General features: G+C 41.2%; 1 protein-coding gene across 1 annotated transcript in view; it reads left to right on the top strand.

The window, feature by feature from the left end:
- The window catches only part of NOTCH2 (notch receptor 2), a 147,850-nt gene that overhangs the window by 108,196 nt on the left and 18,719 nt on the right, over positions 1-20,935 (top strand). Inside the window, exons 13-22 of the mRNA XM_081026861.1 lie at positions 3,897-4,089; positions 5,430-5,575; positions 7,117-7,230; positions 9,638-9,757; positions 10,168-10,320; positions 11,965-12,193; positions 12,933-13,134; positions 14,591-14,744; positions 16,635-16,819; positions 18,079-18,211. Of these exons, the coding sequence (XP_080882987.1) occupies positions 3,897-4,089; positions 5,430-5,575; positions 7,117-7,230; positions 9,638-9,757; positions 10,168-10,320; positions 11,965-12,193; positions 12,933-13,134; positions 14,591-14,744; positions 16,635-16,819; positions 18,079-18,211 (1,629 nt within the window). The remainder of the gene's footprint in view (positions 1-3,896; positions 4,090-5,429; positions 5,576-7,116; positions 7,231-9,637; positions 9,758-10,167; positions 10,321-11,964; positions 12,194-12,932; positions 13,135-14,590; positions 14,745-16,634; positions 16,820-18,078; positions 18,212-20,935) is intronic.

Here is a 20,935-nt window from a genome sequence, read left to right on the forward strand (position 1 = left end):
AAACTGCTTTCTTTAATTTTTATTTTTTCAATTACAGCTGACATTTAATATTATATTAGTTTCAGATGTACAGCATAGTGGTTAAACATTTATATAATTTATGAAGTGATTCCTCTGCTGATTCTAGTACCCATCTGGCACCATGCATAGTTATTACAATATTATTGACTATATTCCCTCTGCTGTACTTTATATCCCCATGACTATTTTGTAGTTACCAATTTATACTTCTTAATCCCTTCACCTTTTTTATCCGTCCCCCACCCTATCCCCATCTGGGGACTATCAGTTTGTTCTCTGTATCTGAGTCTGTTTCTGTTTTGTTTGTTGATTTCATTCTTTAGATTCCACATATAAGTGAAATCATGTGGTATTTGTGTTTCTCTATCTGACTTATTTCACTTCATGTAAAATCCTCTAGCTCCACCCATGTTGTCACAAATGGTAAGATTTTATTCTTTTTTATGGCTGAGTAATATTCTGTCGTACATATGTACCACCTCTTCTTTTTTTCTTTTTTTTTTTAATTAATTTATTTATTTATTAGTTTCAGGTGTACAAAACAAGGTAATACTTAGACATTCATCATTTATATCCCTCATACTGTGAACCCCCCTTCCCCCATCCACTATCCCTCCGACCTCACACTGAACCATCACATTATATATATAAAATTATAGTTGGCATTCATTAATGTTTAGCTTCTGGTGTACAATGCCATGATCAGGTATCCACAGTATCTCTGAGTGTACCACCTCTTCTTTATCCAGTCGTCTATTGATGGGTACTTGAGTTGCTTCCATATCTTGGTCATTGTAAATAACGCTGCAGTTAACATAGGGGTGCAGATATCTTTTTGAATTAGTGTTTTGAATTTATTCGGATACATACCCAGAAGTGAAATTGCTGGGTCATAAGGTAGTTCTATTTTTAATTTTTTGAGGAACCTCCATACTGTTTTCCATAGTGGCTGCACCAATTTGCAATCCCACCAACAGTGCATGAGGGTTCTCTTTTCTCCACATTCTTTCCAGCACTTGTTTGCTGACTTATTGGTAATAGCCATTCTGATAGGTGTGAGGTGATATCTCATTGTGGTTTTGATTTTCATTTCTCTGAGGACTAGTGATGTTGAGCATTTTTTCATGTCTACTGGCCATCTGTATGTCCCCTTTGGAGAAATGTCTATTCAGGTCCTATGCCTATTTTTCAATTGGATTGTTGGGTTTTTTTTGGTGTTAAGTAGCATGGATTCTTTATAAATTTTGTACATTAACTCCTTGTCAATTATATCATTGGTGAAAATATTCTCCTATTCCGTACGTTGTCTTTTCATCTTGTTGATGGTTTCCTTTGCTGTGCAAAAACATTTTAGTTCAATATAGTTCCATTTGTTTATTTTTTCTTTTGTTTCCTTTACCTGAGAAGATATACCCCCCCAAAATATTACTAAGAGCAATGTCAAAGAGTTTACTGCCTATGTTTTCTTCTAGGAGATTTTTGGTTTCGGGTCTTACATTTAAGTCTTTAATACACTTGGAGTTTATCCTGGTGTATGGTGTAAGAAAGTGATCGAGTTTCTTTTTTTTTTTTTTTTGCATATATCTGTCTAGTTTTCCCAACAGCATTTATTGAAGAGGTCGTCTTTAACCCATTGTATAGTCTTGCCCCCTTTGTCATAATTAATGGACCATATAGGTGTAGGTTTATTTCGGGGCTCTCTGTTCCATTCATCTATGTGCCTGCTTTTATGCTAGTTTTGATTACTGTATAGTAATCAAAGTATAGTATAGTTTGATATCAGGTATTGTGTTAACTCCAACTTTGTTCTTTTTTCTTGATTGCTGTAGCTATTCAGGGTCTTTTGTGATTCTGTATAAATTTTAAGATTCTTTGTTCTAGTTCTCTGGAAAAAAATGCCATTGATACTTTGATAAAGATTGCTTTGGGTAGTATGGACATTTTAATGATGTTAATTCTTCCCATCCATAAGCATGGTATGTACTTCCATTTATTTGTATCTTCCTCAATTTTTTTATTTAAATGTATTATAATTTTCCAAGTACAGGTCTTTTACCTCCTTGGTTAAATTTATCCCTAGGTATTTTCTGTTTCTTCTTTATTCAGCCTTGGAGGATTGTATGTTTATAGGAATTTAGCCACGTCTTCCAGGTTGTTGAATTTGTTGGCATATAATTGTTTGTAGTACTTTCTTATAATCTTTTATATTTCTGTGGTGTCAGTTGTCACTTCTCCTTTTTCATTTCTGATTTTATTTATTTGGGTCCTCTCTTTTTCTTGATGAGTCTGGTTAAATGTTTATCAATTTTGTTTGTATTTTCAAAGGAGTAGCTCTTGGTTTCATTGATCTTTTGTATTTTTTTTTTAGACTTCATTTTGTTTATTTCCACTCTGATCTTTATTATTTCTTCCTTCTACTCACTTTGGACTTTATTTGTTCTTCTTTTTCTAGTTCCTTTACATGTAAGGTTAGATTATTTACTTGAGATTTTTCTTTTTTCTTAAGGTAGGCCTGTATTTCCCTCTTAGGACTGCTATGGATGTGTCCCATAGATTTGGGGTCATGTGTTTTCATTTTCTTTTGTCTCAAGGTATGTTTTGATTTCTTCTTTGATCTCGTTGTTGACCCATTCATTGTTTAGTAGCATGTTATTTAGCCTCCTTGTGTTTGTGTGTTTTTCCGTTTTCTTCTTGTAATTGCTTTCTGGTTGTGATCAGAGGTGCTTGGTATGGTTTCAGTCTTCTGAAATTTATTGATACTTGTTTTGTGGCCTAACGTGCTCTATCCTGGAACATGTTCCATGTGTGCTTGAAAAGAATGTACATTCTGCTGCTTTGAGGTGAAGTACGCTAAAAATATCGATTAAATCTATCTGGTTTAATGTGTCATTTAAGGCCACTGTTTCATTCTTGATTTTCTGTTTGGATGATCTGGCCATTGATGTCAATAGGGTGAAAACTTCCCCTACAATTACTGTATTACTGTTGATCTCTCCCTTTATGTCCATCAATATTTGCTTTATATATTTAGATGCTCCTATTTGGGTGCATAAATACTTACAAGGGTTATATCCTCTTGTTGGATTGATCCGTTTATCATGAAATGTCCTTCCTTGTCTCTTGTTATAGCCTTTGTTTTAAAGTCCATTTTGTCTGATATAAGTATTGCTACTACAGTTTTTCTTTTTCATTTCCATTCACGTGAAATATCTTCTTCCATCCTTTTACTTTCAGTCTGTGTGTGTGTCTTTCTATCTGAAGTGGGTTTCTTATAGGCAGCATATGTATGGGTCTTGTTTTCTTACCCATTCCGCTACCTATGTCTTTTGATTTACCCTTAAAGGATTGTTGGTAGATATGTAGTTATTGCCATTTTATTATTCATGTTTATGATTATTTTTATTCTTTTTTTCCCTTCTTAAAGAAGTCCTTTTAAAATTCCCTGTAATACTGATTTGGTGGTGATGAACTCCCTTCACTTTTTCTTATCTGGGAAGGACAAGCTTCTTTGAGAGTACTTAGAGCAGCGTCAAAAGGAGCTGCCTATTTTGGTAACATTTGATGTTCTCTTTCTAAATCCTTGTGAAGTGTCCCCCATTTCACTGCAGGAGTGAAGAAGAAATATATGTCAAAACACTATAATACCATTCCAGCATTGTGTTAACTTTGCTTCTTTACCAAAAGACAATGCTGTTTGCTCCTTCCTCTCATGGCAGTCTGTGCTTTTGGGTGTCTTATTCCTTAAGTCTTGACATGTGGCACCAATGGCTTCTTAAGTCCTGTGTATATGAAGGGTCAGCACAACAGGTCTCATAGTTCTGTGTCTATTCCCTAAGCATTTTGGATTTGACCGCAACTGTCCCCCTTCCCTACAGGGCAGAGATGTAACATTGACATTGATGAGTGTGCCTCCAATCCCTGTCGCAAGGGTGCCACATGCATCAACGACGTGAATGGTTTCCGCTGTATATGCCCTGAGGGGCCCCATCACCCCAGCTGCTACTCACAGGTGAACGAGTGCCTGAGCAATCCGTGCATCCACGGGAACTGTACTGGGGGCCTCAGTGGGTGAGTAGCTGCCGTGTATTTATACTTTCTTGTTGACTTGTGTCTTATTGGCCAGTTGGGTTTAAGTCCTGGCCATCCCCTGTAGAAACCAGTCAGCAACTTGAGCTGGCACTTGGCGGAAGAGTTTGATAGGCTGTATCACAGCCTTCCAAACTATCCCTTCTTCCCTAACTTCCATGACTGAGCAGGTAGAAAAGAAGGAAGAATGTTTTCCTCCTGTGGGTAGTCAGCACCTGGGAGGTGTCCAGGGTTGTTTTATGAGTCTATGGCAATGTTGCTTTGCATACTTATTGCAAAATAAAGTTCTGAGGGATGTTCCCTTTGGTTTTTTCCCCCTGCTTAAAAAACAAAAAGCTCAACTCTGTTCTAGCGCAGTTCTAGTGTGTGCCGCTGAAATAGAGGTGGTCTCTGCTAATGTGAGTCATGGCCCTGATAAAACGTTCATAGTCCTCAAGCCCCATGGAGTTAGTTGTGTGATGTGTTGGTAGGTGACTTTCTAGAATCACAGCATGTGAATTAAGCCCCAGGAGGTAGTCCTCTACTCTTGCTATGGTTGCCAGAGGACAGGGCTCTGGGCATTGCCATCTGCTGTTCTTAGAATAAGTGAAAGAATGAATTTAAAGAATTTAAAGGCAAATGGGAAGGGAAGTGACTTCCAAGAGGAATGACCTCAGTGTTTATGTTTTGGAGATGACAGCCTTCAAAGCATCCCAACCCCTCCACATTTCCCCTGAGGATCCCCAGACCAGGAGCCTATCTCCTGATTCCACATTCTAAGTGCTAATGAGGTTCAAATTGTGAACAATATCTATTGATTTCCAGTACCTTCATTTTTTGCCTGTTCCTGCCTGGTACCCTAGGTGCTTTCTGGGGCAGGGATTCAGGTCAGCACAAAGCATAGAAAGTCAGGCATGCCAGAAGATCTTCAGAGTGGCTTAGAGGCTCTCCTACGAGCCTCCTTCCTGAGTGAAACAATTGATCCTAAGGTTTGCTTTATTTTAGTTTTATTTATAACTAAAGGAACTGTGCAGATTTACCCACGTTAATGTGTCTTTCGGATTGGCCCACTATGTTGTACCAACAACCACTCTTTGCATATGAAAGCTCCCTGTAATGAATTAATTTCTCTAGCATCTTTATGAACCGGGGAAGCACCAGGGAGGTCTGTTTCCTGAGTACTCCAGATGGGCCCACGTGATTCATACCGTGTCCACGGCGATCCACGTATAGGTTTCTAGAAGAGCAGAAATGAGCTCCTCTGTCTCTGGTTTCTTCACCAAGACCTGTATTTGAACTCAGTTGTACATTCATCTACCATAGTAAATAATGTCATCTTTCAGATACAAGTGCCTCTGTGATGCAGGCTGGGTTGGCATCAACTGTGAAGTGGACAAAAATGAATGCCTCTCTAATCCATGCCAAAATGGAGGGACTTGTGACAACCTGGTGGATGGGTACAGGTGTGCTTGCAAGAAGGGCTTTAAAGGTGAGGGCAAAAGCACCCATTTTCATCTCCCTCTCTGCCTTTTTGTTGTTGCATACTGTTGGCCTTTCTTCTTCCTTTCCCTTTCTTTTCTTCCGTTCATTCATATGCCAAAGATAATTTGAGCACTTACTATTTATAAGACACTTGGGGAACAAAAATATACACGGATACTGATTCCACGTTCAGCCTGGGAGAAGTGAGCTATAGAAACAGTAGTGTTTCAGGTGAGCAGCCAGGACTCCACTTAACACGACTTTGGACAGGCGTTCTAATTGTAAGCTTCTTGGTGCAGCTTTGGTTCTAAGATAACTGAAAAGAGATATCGGTAGGAGAAGGAACATATTGTCTTACTGTAATTTTGATAACGATAATATCATGGAAGAACCCATGTGTTCAAAACCCAACAAATTCTCTTACACATTAAAGTAGTCTGAGATGCATAGTCACCTATGGCCTTCTGGAAACATATGTCATAGTGGGTATTGTGTAAAATCATTTTTGGAGTGGTCCCTGTTGTATTTCTACCATGGATTTTCTCTTGGAAACTCGTGAGAGAGAAATCTGTGGGTAAATCATTCATATTGGCACTCCTCTGTTCACCTAGTCATTGATTTTTCTCACTCACAAATTGTGCCAAACTGCTGTGAATCATCAGTGTGTTTCAGAGTCACTTTGTTTGATTACTTGACAATTTTCTGATACCATATTTTAGTGATTCATTTATTGACATTTTACATTTGCAAAAAAACTTATATACTTAAAAGCACTTTTGTTTCTTGATCTCCCTGAGACTTGCTAAAATCAAAACAAGCAATCTATTGTTGTATGGATACTGAGTAGCCAAATCTCTGTACTCTCTGGGCATCTTTCTTTCTTCCTTTTTATAATAGTTCCTCTATTTTAAGGCCCTGTGCCAGCCTCTATTGAAGATGCAGAGGTGTGTAATATTTGGTACTGTCCTATCCCCAATAATGGTTCTTTACTTTTCTCTTTTTTGTAGTGGGAGTAGTATCTTGGATCAGGGGAGGATATCTTTGTGGCTTCTGGAATACTACCACATCGATAGTAGACTGTGCATATGAAAGAGGGGGCATAACTCTGAGGCTTTGATTAATGAATTAAAAAAATGTGATCCCTTGATCACTTCTACCCCCTTTTTAAGCCCAAAGCAGATGCTTTGTCTAGAAAGAGCACATATATTTAGATACAGCAGCAGATTTTTACCTTAATGAACTTCTTGGTCCGTTTTTGAGAAATTGCTTGAGCTGTCTCTGGAGCTGCATTAGACTTTCAGGCTATTAGAATATGTTGTTCTTCCACTGATCTTTTTGACTGATGAAACACTGTCTTTTACTGACTGACTGTCAGGGACCGTCCCTGAAATGAATGCACAGGTGTTGTAGTGACCTGAAGAAATTCATGTGGTTCTGAGGTGTTTAAAATTTACCACTGAGAGAATTGCTTAGTAATTGAGATCATCATGAGGAGGAGGCCAACAGAAAGCTTCACTGTTTTTGGTTTTCCCCCTTTTCTGTCTCCAGGCTCTAACTGTCAGGTGAACATTAATGAATGTGCTTCAAATCCGTGTCTGAACCAAGGAACCTGCTTTGATGACATAAGTGGTTACACCTGCCACTGTGTGCTGCCGTACACGGGTGAGTCCTGCCGGTGAAGAGCTCCCAGGGGAGGCTTGGTCTTGCCTTCTCGTTTCAAACCTCTGAGTCTCAGAGACGGGATCTGGGGGACAGTGATACTGCTTTGAGGAATCCCTCGCTGGTCACCCATCCTACCCGCTGACTGGATCTTGAACTCTGAGAAGACACTGTGGCCTCCCTACATGCAAGTGCTGGGGAAATTCACTTGTGTTCTTTGTACTGTAGGGTTTGGAATGTTTGTTTGATTCTATGTGGCTGGGACTGACGCAGCGCTGATAGTTTTGTCTGCTATCTGAATGGACCCAGTGTCTCCATGGCCTGTGGTCTTAGTCTGAGTTTCACCAACACAACAACTATCAGTTACTGGTAATTTACTATGTGCCAGACACTCTATGTACTTTGGATCATTCACAAGAATTCTACAAAGTCGAAGTTCCCGTCACTATTTTATACATGAAGAATCCAGGGCAAAGAGAGGTTACTTGTTGAAGGTCACGCAGGTATGTGGGAGATGTAGGATTTGCCCCTGAATCTCTGAAGCCCAAGCGTGTCCTCTTAACTGCCATTCTTCTCCTCACGTTCAGTACCACTGCGTCTCCTCCAGAGAGGGATTGCCCTGGATGGCGAGCACACACAGAAGACATGGGTGTGACTGCATTTCCTATCAGGTGTTCTTTGTTTCAGATGGTATTTGAGGAATGTGCTTGGACATTTCTTCTTTGTGTTCGCCTGCCTCATTACTGCCATCTTGTGATTGGTTGTATCTGTGTGGCTTGTTTACCTCATCATCTATTTTTTTTTTTGTTTTTTCATCTGTGGGAGACAAAACCGAAACATGGCCGATGGCTTTGCATGTTTCTCCGGTGTGCAGCATGCTGAATCCTCACTTTCTTGGAGTCTTGGGCTGTTCGGGATCGCTGTTACTAGTGATTCGAAGCAGTTTCGGGTGGCAGAGTGGCCCAAAGCATGACTCTGTTACCTGAGAGACTTGATATCACCTCCTTACCCTTGCCCCTCTTTAGAAATATTCGTGCAGGGAAACTGCATGTAGCCAGCCTGGTTGATAAAATCAGTTATCAGAGATCCGTAACTATCCCCAGACGAAGACAGTCGAAATCATATCATTCCTTAGTGACGGTGCTGATCACATTTGTGGGTTATGAGATCGTCTCACCTACAACCATAAAGACCGAGAACTGACGACATGTGGAGATGTACGCAGGTGTCAGTATTGTCAGCCACATGGGAAGCTCACCTGAGGGTGACTTAGGTGTATAGCTCATCTTGAAAATGTTTATGTTGTCTTCTTGCTCTTCAGATACTACAGGAATATTTGACTATATGCTGGAGGTTGGTTTTTCTTCAGATTAGGATCCCAATAACAGAATTGACTACGTGTGAACTTTGAGAAATTATGTTAGACTGAAAACCTATATAGATTAAAATTTCAGCACTGAGTAGAGCTAAGGGTTCTAAGTGTCATTGGGTTTGGCCACCAGGAAGGGAACTAAGCAATACTGCCTTCCCCTGTGAGCCACTATTCTGACAGACATTAAAAACTGTTTGGGGATGTTGGTGAAAACTTATGGTAATTTCTTTTTTCTTTCTGAATACAAAATTTTAGTATAAAATTGTAAATTGAATTAGTTGTAACTTAACTTTGAATACAACCTCATCTCTCTTTTAATAAGAGCATTCTTTTTTTTTTTTTTTTTCTGGAAGCTTACATTCCACATACTACTAAGGCAGAAAATATTGGTGGGCAAACATTGATGTCATGTTGTTGATGTCAGTATAAGGAAACACGTTGCTAGGCAGTCAGAATGACTTTACTGCTCCCCACCTCGATGGACTTCTGATCCACCCACTGCCTTCTGGGACCAGCAGAGGTTGTGAGGAATAGGAGACCGTATTGTTGTTTCCTCCTTGCTCACATGGAGGATCTGTGCAGCTGAGCTTCTGAGTAGCTGAATCTTTGCTCCTGATTGATGCAGGTGTCCAAATGCACTTAACCACTCATGGTCCCTAACATGAAGATGACAGCTGCCCACCACGTGTTGAACACTCACTGTATGTGCCAGGCTCTGTGCTAATAAGGACTTTGTAAGCGTTTTTCATTTAATCCTCAAAAAGCCTCTGTGAGTTAACATGCCATCCTCATTCCCATTTTACTTACGTGGAAGGCTCCGAGAAGATAAGTAACTCACCTGAGGTCACACTGTTAGTAATCAACTCGGAGCCAAGATTCAGGGGACCACAGGTCTTTCTCTCAGGTTCCAAAGCCCTCAACCACTACTTTAGATTTGCATACGGAGAGCATTCTTTGGTATAGAATTTGGGGTAATTTCCATTTCCTTGGCCACTTCTCTGTCATAAACTTTTTTTTTTTTTGTCATTTGCTTTACAGGCAAGAACTGTCAGACTGTCTTGGCTCCCTGTTCCCCAAACCCTTGTGAGAATGGTGCTGTTTGCAAAGAGGCACCAAATTTTGAGAGTTACACCTGCCTGTGTGCTCCTGGCTGGCAAGGTAACAACACTGGAGTGGAGACGCCAAAAGTTTTACACAAAGTGGTCAGGTCATCAGATGCCATGGAAAGCCCTGCGCTTCTGAGGCCTGCCCTTCTTTGTCAAGGGCACAGGCTTTGTCCAGGAGCTGTTAACCCGAATGGCTTAGAAAGCCTTTCCGTTTTGCATGTCTGTGGGGCCCCCTAGTGGCCGGAAGACTCCAACCTGAGTCTGAAACCTATGGTGAATTTTGGCACCTGGGCAGCAACGTGCCAGGGGCACAGAAGCCTTAAAGTATTTCCCAAAGCAGGAGACCAACCAGCATACCCTTGGAGTAGCCCCATCCACCCCAGCCGAAGCTCAGGCCCCGCATAAAAGTCCGTGGGAATCAGCTTCCATAGACCAGACCATTCATTGCCCCTGTGTTTCCAGGTCAGCGGTGTACCATTGACATTGACGAGTGTGTGTCCAAGCCCTGCATGAACCATGGTCTCTGCCATAACACCCAGGGCAGCTACATGTGCGAGTGTCCTCCAGGCTTCAGTGGCATGGACTGTGAGGAGGATATCGATGATTGCCTTGCCAGTGAGTATGCCAGGCAGCTCCTCAGCCCCCTGGGGGAGGGGCAGGAAAGCACACACACGGCGTCCAGAAGAATTCAGTGCAGGCCACGGACTCTCAGTGCCGAGACTGGCCATCTGAGTAGTTTCTCACCTGTCTTACACATTAGTATTAGGTTGGTGCAAAAATATTGCGGTCTAAAAGGTTAAAAAAATTTGCAAAAAAACACAATTCCTTTTGCACCAACCTAATATTTTTAAAACCTTCTTTTTGAAGCTAGTAGCTTTAGGAGTTGAGACGATGACATCTCTTTGAAGCATGCCTTTTTACTGATTTACGTTGACAAAGTGGGGACAGTGCTCTGATAGCTTTTTGTTTTTAAGCAGATCTAGTGAGGTATAATGAACATATAATACACTGCCAATATTTTAAATGTACAATTCAGTCAGTTTTGACATATGGTGACGGAAACCATCACGCAAAGAGAATGAACAGATCCATTCTCCTAAAAGTATTCTCATCTCTTTTGTCACTTAAGCCTCCTTTCCACATCCCTGCCCCGGGAAACCAGGGATCTACCTCTGTCATTATAGATTTGTTTGCATTTCTCACAATTTTATATAAATGGAATCAAAATGAAAACTCTTTGGGGGAGAGGGAACGTGACCTCTTTCACTCAGCATATTTTTTGAGACTCATCCATGTTGTGTGTATTGCTAGTTCATTCTGTTCTATTGCGAGTGGTACCCCATTGTTTGGATATAGTACAATTCACTAGCAGGACATTGGGCTTTTTTCCAGTTTGGGGGTATTGCAAATAAAGCTCGTAGGAATGAATCTGTGTGGACAAGTGATTGCATGTCTCTTGAGAAAATATCCAGATGATAGATTAATTATGTGGTAGGTATATGTTAAACTTTTTACATTATTGCCTAAATGTTTTCCAAGGTGGTTGTACCGTTTTCTCTCCTCCTAGCGTTGCATGAGAGTTGCAGTTAAACCACATTTTCAGCAACACTTGATGTGATTACTCGTTTTAATTTTAGCCACTCTAGTGGGTGCATATGTTATTTCACAGTGGTTCTAACTTGCATTCCTCTGATTATTAATGATGTTGAGTATCTTTTCATGTGCTTATTGGCCATCTGTATATCTTACTCAGTGTAATGTTTATTCAAATCTTCTGTGCATTTGAAAAATTGAAAATTTGTCTTATTGTTGAGTTGAAAGATTTCTTTCTATCCTAGATACAAATTCTTTAAAAACCTTTAAAACTCACACTATATGTACAAATTAACTCAAAATAGATCGTGGAACTTTAAAGGTCAGTGCTAAAAGTACAAAACTTTTAGAAGAAATCAAAGAAGATAAACCTCAGTGACCTTTTGTTAGGCAAAGACTTGTTAAACAAGACACAAGAAACATGAACTAAAAGAAAATTACAGGGATATTGAATTTTATTAAAACTAAAGCCTTCCTCTTCAAAAGAAAATCAAACAGAAGCTATGTAAAAATAGTTATAAAGCAAATATCTGAAACGTCCAAGTGCAGAAAAGTCAGAATCGTTACGGTTCTCAGTATGACTCAGTTCAGGTCGCTCACCTTTATGAGTCTAAGATTAAATGGCTGCTGCTTTCAGAGCTCTAATTCTCGTGTCTAATGGCTTAGATCCTTGCCAGAATGGAGGTTCCTGTGCAGATGGAGTGAATACTTTCTCCTGCCTCTGCCTTCCGGGCTTCACTGGGGATAAGTGTCAGACAGACATGAATGAGTGTCTGAGCGAACCCTGTAAGAACGGAGGGACCTGCTCCGACTATGTCAACAGTTACACTTGCAAGTGCCAGGCGGGATTTGCTGGAGCCCACTGCGAGAACAACATCGACGAGTGCACCGAGAGGTGAGCAGCCCATGCACTCAGGCACCAGTGTCTTATGGGAAAGGGGAGAAAGGACTGGAAACTACAAAGCACAATACTCTGGGGGGCAGGGACAAGGCATCGCTTGGGACCCAGTCCACAACCATACCCTATTGCCCAGTTCCTGGTTTCTTGTAGACACGCAGTAAGCAGGTCAAGCTTGGTGGGATGGGTCGTCATTATTTCTTGCATAAGGAACAGAAAGAGCTATAATTCTGTTCCATTCTCCTTTTGTTCACTGTAGTTGACAATTTAGAAATTCCCATTTCTTCACAGATTTGTCATTACTCTGGGAGGTATTTTTCTATTTTTTTTATTAACGAGTTTTTTCTGTGTCTCTTTCATAAAGAAATCTAGAGCCAAGAACTACATATTTTGCACTTTTCTTATAAACTGACTTAGGGAAAATGAAATGTAACACATGGAACACTGCAGAAGGACTGGGTAAAATCTGGATACCTTCACTTTCTCTAGGAATCTCTAATCAGCTCAAGCCTTTTAAATATTCCTCTAAGCTGCTTGGTTGTAGAAAGGACAATCAAGGCCAATTGGCAACCAGTCTAGTTTGGAAAAAGGTAAAATCTGCTGGATGTAGGCATTGTGGGTGCTCAGGAGTATTGGCCTGTGTAACAGCTGGGATTCCAGCAGCCTTACTTTCTAAATGGCAGGTCAGAGGAACCAGATGACATAGCTGATGTTGCTCTCCCTGTTTATGTCTTAGCTCCTGTTTCAATGGTGGCACGTGTATTGATGGGATTAGCTCCTTCTCCTGTTTATGCCCTGCGAGCTTCACTGGCCCTTTCTGCCTCCATGAGATCAATGAGTGCAACTCTCACCCATGCCTGAATGAAGGAACATGTGTGGATGGCCTGGGTACCTACCGCTGCATCTGCCCCTTGGGCTACACTGGGAAAAACTGCCAGGTAATTAAATCCATCCTACTCACTTAGCTCCCTCAGAGTCACAGAGTATTACACCTATTTCTTTTCTAGACAGAAGAAGACCCTCCTAAAAGAGAAAGTTCTGAGTCTCAGGGATGTCCCTGAGATAAATCTGGGTAACTTCTCCATAGCTGGTAGATTCCAAAATGGTAACACTGTCAAGATTGTACGGATTCACAAACATAAGATAGTGGTAATAGGCTCACCGAGAACTGCAGAAAAATACATGTGGGACATAAGCACGTAGATGTCATTTACATTGGAAATACAAATATGGAAGTAAAGAACGATCAGAATTAAATCTTTAAAGGTCAGATATAACATCTAAGGGGATAATAATAATTATCATGTCTTACAGCATTGTAACATTCTCTAAACCAAGCTATTCACATATGCTTTAAATTCAAATATATAAATATACATTTTCGTAGACTCTTAGGACGGGAGGTCCCCTCAGAATCAACTCGTCTAGCCTTTCATTTCATGGAAGAAAAAAAACTGAGTCCCTGAGGGACAAAACAGCTCTTCCAAGGTTGCATACCAAACATTGTGTTTAAGTTAATGCTATTTCACGTCTTAAAACAATAATAAAACGACAGAATGACAGAACTCAAAAGAAGGGAAGAATTCTCGTTCAAATGTAACTAGCCTTATAGAGTACATGTCACTAAAACTTTGGCTATTGTGGACATGCAAATACCCACCTCTGCACATCAAACAGCTTGTTGCTGATTCCGTGGGTCGGGAGGACAGTCTTCATTGGGTTCCTGCTCGTTTTCATGGTGTGAGGTTATACATGCACGGGGAGCGTTCTGCCCTTGCCCCACGGGCGCTTTCTTTCCCCGCGCAGTCTGTATGGTGAATTCAGCCTTCCTCTCCCCAGAGTCCAAGACGCCACATGTGAATTGTGGAAAAAGGCGCTAGTCCGCTCTCCCCCTGCCTCAGGTTTTTCATAAACCTGGTTTTCTCCCCTCACAATAAGCTCTTGGACCATTTTTAGGTTTATGAACAGACTTGAAGTGCTTTTATTCATTTTCACCACTGACAGATTTGCTCAAGACCCACGTGGATTTCTCACCCAGGATTAGCACAGGGAGTTGTGGACCTGACAGCTTTAACTCTCTTGCTTCCTAACCCTACAGGGTGGACATATATCTAGACATAATCGTAACATAGAGAATAACTCAACCTATTGGGTTTCCTCAAGTTCTTAGACTTCTGTGGTAAGAACTTTTCAAATAGCAGAGCTAAGAGGAATTGGATGACAACATGATTAGATTACGGGGGAACACTGGATCCAGGTTAAGGCTTGGGTGAGGACTTTAAACAACAACGAAAAAATCACAGTCCTTTTCTTTGATTTCTTAAAATGCAGTGTCACCTATTTTTTTTTCTTCCGGTATGTGGCTATTCACGTATGAGTTTGTCTCTGTTTCAGACCCTGGTGAACCTCTGCAGTCGATCTCCATGTAAAAACAAAGGGACTTGCATTCAGGAAAAAGCAGAATCCTGGTGCCTGTGTCCGTCCGGATGGGCCGGTGCCTACTGTGACGTGCCCAATGTCTCCTGTGAGGTGGCAGCCTCCCACAGAGGTGAGCTCCACCCCCTTGGGCGCCAGGCTCATTCCCTGAAGTATTTACTGAGCCCCAGCGTTGTAGGGCAGCCCCTGTGATTGTGGGACAAAGGGGAAGGGCAGGCAGTCATGGGGGGTAAGGCTCTGGAGACAGAAGGTGAAAGGGCAGAGAGGAACAGATTGAGAGATTCCCAAAAGAAATGTATTTGTACACCATCTTTTCTTTGTCTATTTATCTATCAATGGGCACTTGGGTTCCTTCCATAGCTTGGCTGTTGTATATAGCACTGCATGAACATAAGGGTGCAGATAGCTTTTCGCATTAGTGTTTTCATTTTCTTTGGATAAATACCCAGAAGTGGAATTGCTCGGTCATAGGTACTTCTGTTTTTAATTTTTTGAGGAACCTCCATACAGTTTTCCATAGTGGCTGCACCAATCTGCAATCCCACCAGCCATGCATGAGGGCTCCCTTTTGTCCACAGTTTTGCCAGCACTTGTTGTTTATTGATTTATTGATAATAGCCATTCTGACCGGAGTGAGGTAACCTCTTATTATGGTTTTGATTTTCATTTCCCTGATGATTAGTGACGTTGAGCATCTTTTCATATGCCTATTGACCATGTGTATGTCCTCTTTGGAGAAATGTCTATTCAGGTCCTCTGCCCATTTTTTAAATTGAATTATTTTTTTTTTTTGATGTTGAGTTGTATGAGTTTTTCATATATTTTGGACTTTAACCCCTTATCAAATATGTGATTTGCAAATATCTTCTCCCACCCAGTAGGTTGTCTTTTCATTCTGTAGATGGTTTCCTTCTCTGTGCAAAACATTTCAGTTTGATGTAATCTCAGTTGGTATTTTTGCTTTTGTTGCCCTTGCCTGAGGAGAAATATAATATATATATTGGAGAAATATAATACATATATATATATGTATGTATATATGTACATACATATATATAGTTAAGACTGATGCTATAGCGTTTACTGCCTGTGTTTCTTCTAGGAGTTTTATGGTTTTGGATCTTACATTTCAGTCTTTATCCATTTTGACTTTATTTTTATATGTGGTGTAAGAAAGTGATAGTTTCATTTTTTTGCACATGGCTGTTCAGTTTTCCCAGTATCATTCATTGAAGATACTGTCCTTCCCCCATTGTATATTTCATCATAGAGGAACAGGTAAAGAAGATTCGGCATATATGCATGTGTGTACATAATAGAATATTACTCAGTCATAAAAAGAAATGGAAATCTTGCCGTTTGCGACAAGCATAGATGTACAGGGTCTGAGGCTAAATGAAATAAATCAGAGAAAGACAAATACTGTGTAATTTCACTTATATGTGAAATCTTAACAAGCAAAACGAAATTGTCTCATAGATACAATGTCTCAGACAACAAACCGATGGTTGCCAGAGGGAAGTGGGGAGGCAGATGGGTTAAAAACGTAAAGGGATGGAGAGCTACAAACTTCCAATTAAAAAACAAATGTCACAGGGATGTAATGTACAGCATGGGGAATGTAGTCAGTTACATCGCAATAACCTTGTACAGTGACAGATGGTTACTAGACTTATTGTGTAGTGATGCAATAGGTAATGCATTGATATCACTTCATAAGATATCAATGTCAAATTATGATGTTATACGCCTAAAACTGATAAAACATGGTATGTCGACTGTACTTTAATACCAAAAAAAAATGTATTTTAAATGAAACAAAGGCATATTCGTATTTCGGGGCTTGTTTCTTTTCAATGTATATGTGGTGTTTAGGGTTGTGAACCAGACGAGAATAAAATTTGATGTGTCCGCTGGCTGAGATTACTTTGCTCGTCAGCTGGTGCGGCCCTGACTTGTCCTATGCTCCCCTGTGATGTTCTTCCTCCACACCGTTTCCCAGGGTTGCCTGTGGACCGCCTGTGCCAGCACTCCGGTGTCTGCATCAATGCTGGTAGCTCCCATCACTGCCAGTGCCCCTTGGGCTACACGGGGAGCTACTGTGAGGAGCAGCTGAACGAGTGCTCGTCCAATCCCTGCCAGCACGGGGCCACCTGCAGTGACTTCATCGGAGGATACAGGTGTGAGGTGAGTGGGCCGAGCGGCCTGTGTCAGAGACCTGCCAGGAGATGGCGCGGCTGTTGTGAACATTAGCATAGGGACAAAAAAAAATGTTGCTCAGCCTGTTCCATGTAGCATCATACTAAGTGTTACATGTATATATTTGAGGAAGTTTGTGTCTTTTCAGGGAGATGTGACTGTCTTCTCAATGTCTGGGCTAATAATGATTTGGGCAAGACATTAACAGAATAGCAGAGACCTGAATTGGATACCAGTTCAGGCTACCAAGCAATGCTGAGAAAAGCTTTGTTTTCCTTCTTCTCCTAAATGAGCCTACATTTGCCGCTGGATTATTTACATCTTCACAGCAGGCTGGAATCTGTTAGCTCAAAAGCCACCTGCACCAAAATCAAAATTTTACACATGCAGTTGTCTTAAACATAGCCGAAATAAGCAGATGTCTAGCCATTTAGAGCCTGCGTGCTTTGTATATTCTGCAGAACTGCACCCAGTTATCTGCTAGCCATAGGTAAGATAAGCCCCAGGAACTAAAGACCCCCCAGCCACTGCTGCCCTTCAGAGACCCCAGGCTGGCTGCTGAGTGACATCACCAAACCCAGAAGCCCCGCTCAGTTTTGCCTTGCCTTGGAGTTCACTTGCCCTCCCCTCCTGATCCTCCTCCCCCATTTGGACGACCGCATGCTGTGAGAGACTGTCCTCACATGCAGACCTGTCACAGCATTGCCCAAATAAAGCCACCCCGGGGTCAATATCTTTCTTCTTGATCAGCCCTGAAATCCTTCTACCCGCCAGCTCTGCCCCAGCACGCTAGCCCCCTCCCCTGCCCTCACCCCGTCTCAACCAGTTTCTCACTCATACTTGTAGTTTCCTGAACCTGGAGATCACCACGCAGTGCCTTTATTACCGTCCACTCATACTACCTGACTCAGCGTTAGGATCCACCTCCTCATATGCAGAGGAATGCATACTTTAAAGATGGGGAAAACCTGCCCACAGGAGGGACAAAAGTTTGGCACAGGGGTCATACCTGAAATATCCCTGCTTTCACGTTAAAGTGGCATTTTCAGTGGGCAGAAGCTGATAAGCTGGAGTTGGCCCTGCCCCGGATGACGACCAGGAGTGGGGCAATGCCGGAGAAACACACAAGCCCTGGGTGAGGGCTGGGGGCAGAGGGTCACAGGAACCTTCCAGATCTCATTTGCTCTCACGGTCCTTTTCCAACAGCGTTCCAATTATTTATTGTCTTTTTTGCTTGCTCCTGGCAGTGTGTCCCAGGATATCAGGGTGTCAACTGCGAGTATGAAGTGGACGAGTGCCAGAATCAGCCGTGCCAGAACGGGGGCACCTGTATCGACCTGGTGAACCATTTCAAGTGTTCCTGCCCACCAGGCACTCGGGGTAAGAGATCAGCCTTCCCCATTCTCTGTCCAGGGCATTCTCTAGGTTATACATCCAATTTTAGTGTTGAGGGGGTGTTTAAAAAATCAGACCTTTAATTCTGAATCCTGGTCGTTCCGGCCCTTTCATTCGCACGTCTCTTGCCTGGCTCTGAAGTTCTGACTCACGTTCTTAGGGCTGTCTGCTTCTTGTTGACATCTTAGGTTCCATGAAACACAGAAGGTGGAAATGATTGGATATAATGTTGCAACAAAATTAGCCTGGTTAGCAAGATTCCTTGGCAGTCCAAGGGAAACCAACCAGGGGCCCCTTGAATAAATAATTCACATTTACCAGCTTATAAAACTTGCCAAGTCTTGCCTCCATAAAGTGGGGCAATGAATGAATGAAAATGTCTGCCTATTTTCATAAGGCCAGGGAAGGAGGCCGATGGCCTTAGGCTGTAACTAAGAATTCCAATATGGCCTGCTGAGACCCAACCCTAAACTGGGAAGGTAGAGCATCATTCTGCCATGGGCATGGCCCCTGCCTCCCCAACAGTCTCTAGGAAAGAGCTTGGATTATTGTTTGTTAGAAGACATGTAGTTATAATGGTACCTGTTCTGAGCAGCCTGTGAAAGAAAATGTAAGAGACCATCCACAGTGATGGGAAAGTCATTCTCAGTGTCAAAGAGGATAGAATATCAGGACGTTTTTATTCTATCTTAGACCTTTGTGTCAGTGAATGTGGATAATTTACCTTCCTTGAGTTCAGAGTTTGGCTAAATTAGAATAGAAGAGCACCCCACAAGTAGGCTAGTGATTGAGCAAGGAGGTTAAAGGGGGAAAGAAAACTAAGGAGATACAAGCCTTTAAATGTTTGAAGATTTGTCCCAGGAGAAGGAGAGTTCTTTCCTGCTTTAGAAATCAGTAGTTGAAAGAGAAGTCGAAGTCAACTTAGTTTTGTTTTTAGTTTGTTTCTTTGAATAACTGTGTTGTTTAAGACAAGCTACGATTCTGGTGGTAGCAAGTTCAACCTCAAATTTCAGTGGCTTAACACAACAATGTGTTGTTTTTTGTTTGTTTGTTTTTTTGTCACTCAAACTCCTGAATGTCTTGGGCTGCCTCTCTATCTATATACAGAGGGTGCCAAAAAAATATATGCACATTTTAAGAAAGGAAAAAATTGTATTGAAATTGTGATAGTCAATGTGTAACAAAAGATGAATACAAGTCATGTGTATACATTTTTTTGGCACCCTCAGTATTTGAGATGTGTGGTTAGAAACATTTGGCCTCCAAGGCCTCCACAGTGGGGGAAGAGAGAGAACGTGTAAAGTCAGGCAGCAGCTTTCATGACCTCAGTCTGGAAGTGATTTCCATCACTATTGCTCACAGTATATTGGCCAGAGTTAGTAAAATGCTCTCAACCTTACTCCAAGGGAGACTAAGAAATGTGGGCGGACACGTGCATATTCATTGAACGTTAAACTGCTCTACTACCACGAACTTTTGATTAATGACAGATAGTTTTAGGATAGATCATTTCTTAAGGCAACAAAATTTCCCTCTTCTAACCGTTTGTTAAGGGTGGCTTAAACACCAGTCTGGCTATTATTATTGACAGGCTTTTTCTTTCAGCATTCTTGAGTTTGACATCCCACTGCTTTTGGACCTCCATGGTTTTTTTAAGAAGAAATCAGCTGTTAACCTTACTGAAGATCTCTTAAGATAGCTGCTTCTCTCTTTGGCACTGGCTGTCTTTGTCTTTTTGGTTCTGATGTGTGTAGGTGTGGGTCTCTCTGAGTTTATCATTCTTACAATTCATTAAGTTATTATACTACGTTTGGTTAGGTATGTGTACTGGTATTTATTTCTCCTGGCTTGACTTCTCTAGTCGTTGGTCAACATTACAGGAGACTCTCATTACAGACCCGTCACCTCATTACAAGAGTTACCACAATGATTGTTTTTATTCCTATACTCTTGAGCAGTGGATGTTGCCTGGGGACACCTCTAGTTCCCAGGTCAAAGGCTAACTGTAACAATCCTGCCTGGCCCTGCTACCTGGCTTCAGACTGAGGTTGAGCTCATTTTCACTTGTACAGTTTGTCCATTACCGCCAGCCCCATTCTATCGGGAGATAGGCATTTATGTTCATTTTACTAGCAATCCCTAAGTACCAATATCCCTAAGTACCAATATTTCTATGAGAGGGGGGAGTATATACTGGTTTTATTTGTTTTTACTTTCTTTGTTTCAATTTAGTTTATAAATAGGTAACGTGCACATGGTCCAAACTTTTTACACACACACACACACACACACACACACACACACGAAGCATGCAGTGGTCTCCTTCCTTCCCAATCCCCTCCCCCATACCTAGTTCTCCCTCACCCACAAACAAGTAACAACCACTTTTTTTTTAGTTTCTTATGTATCTTTCGAGATTTGTTTTTATATATCCTTCAGAATTTCTTTATGTTTATAGAAGCCAAAGATATTTTAATTTTCCCCACTTCTTACTCTGAAGATAGAATATTAGAAACACTCTTTTGCACTTGATTTTTTTTTTACTTAATTGGATATGTTTTCATATCAAAATACATGACTTCCTTAATTGTTTTTATCCCTAGAATTCCTTTTTATGGGCATACCATATTTTTACTTAACCAGTGCTCTAGCGATAGAAATTTGGGTTTTCTTGCATGTGTGTAAGTATATTTGTAGACTAAATGTTCA

Source organism: Rhinolophus hipposideros (genome assembly GCF_964194185.1).
Source record: "Rhinolophus hipposideros genome assembly, chromosome: 19".
NCBI lineage: Eukaryota > Metazoa > Chordata > Mammalia > Chiroptera > Rhinolophidae > Rhinolophus > Rhinolophus hipposideros.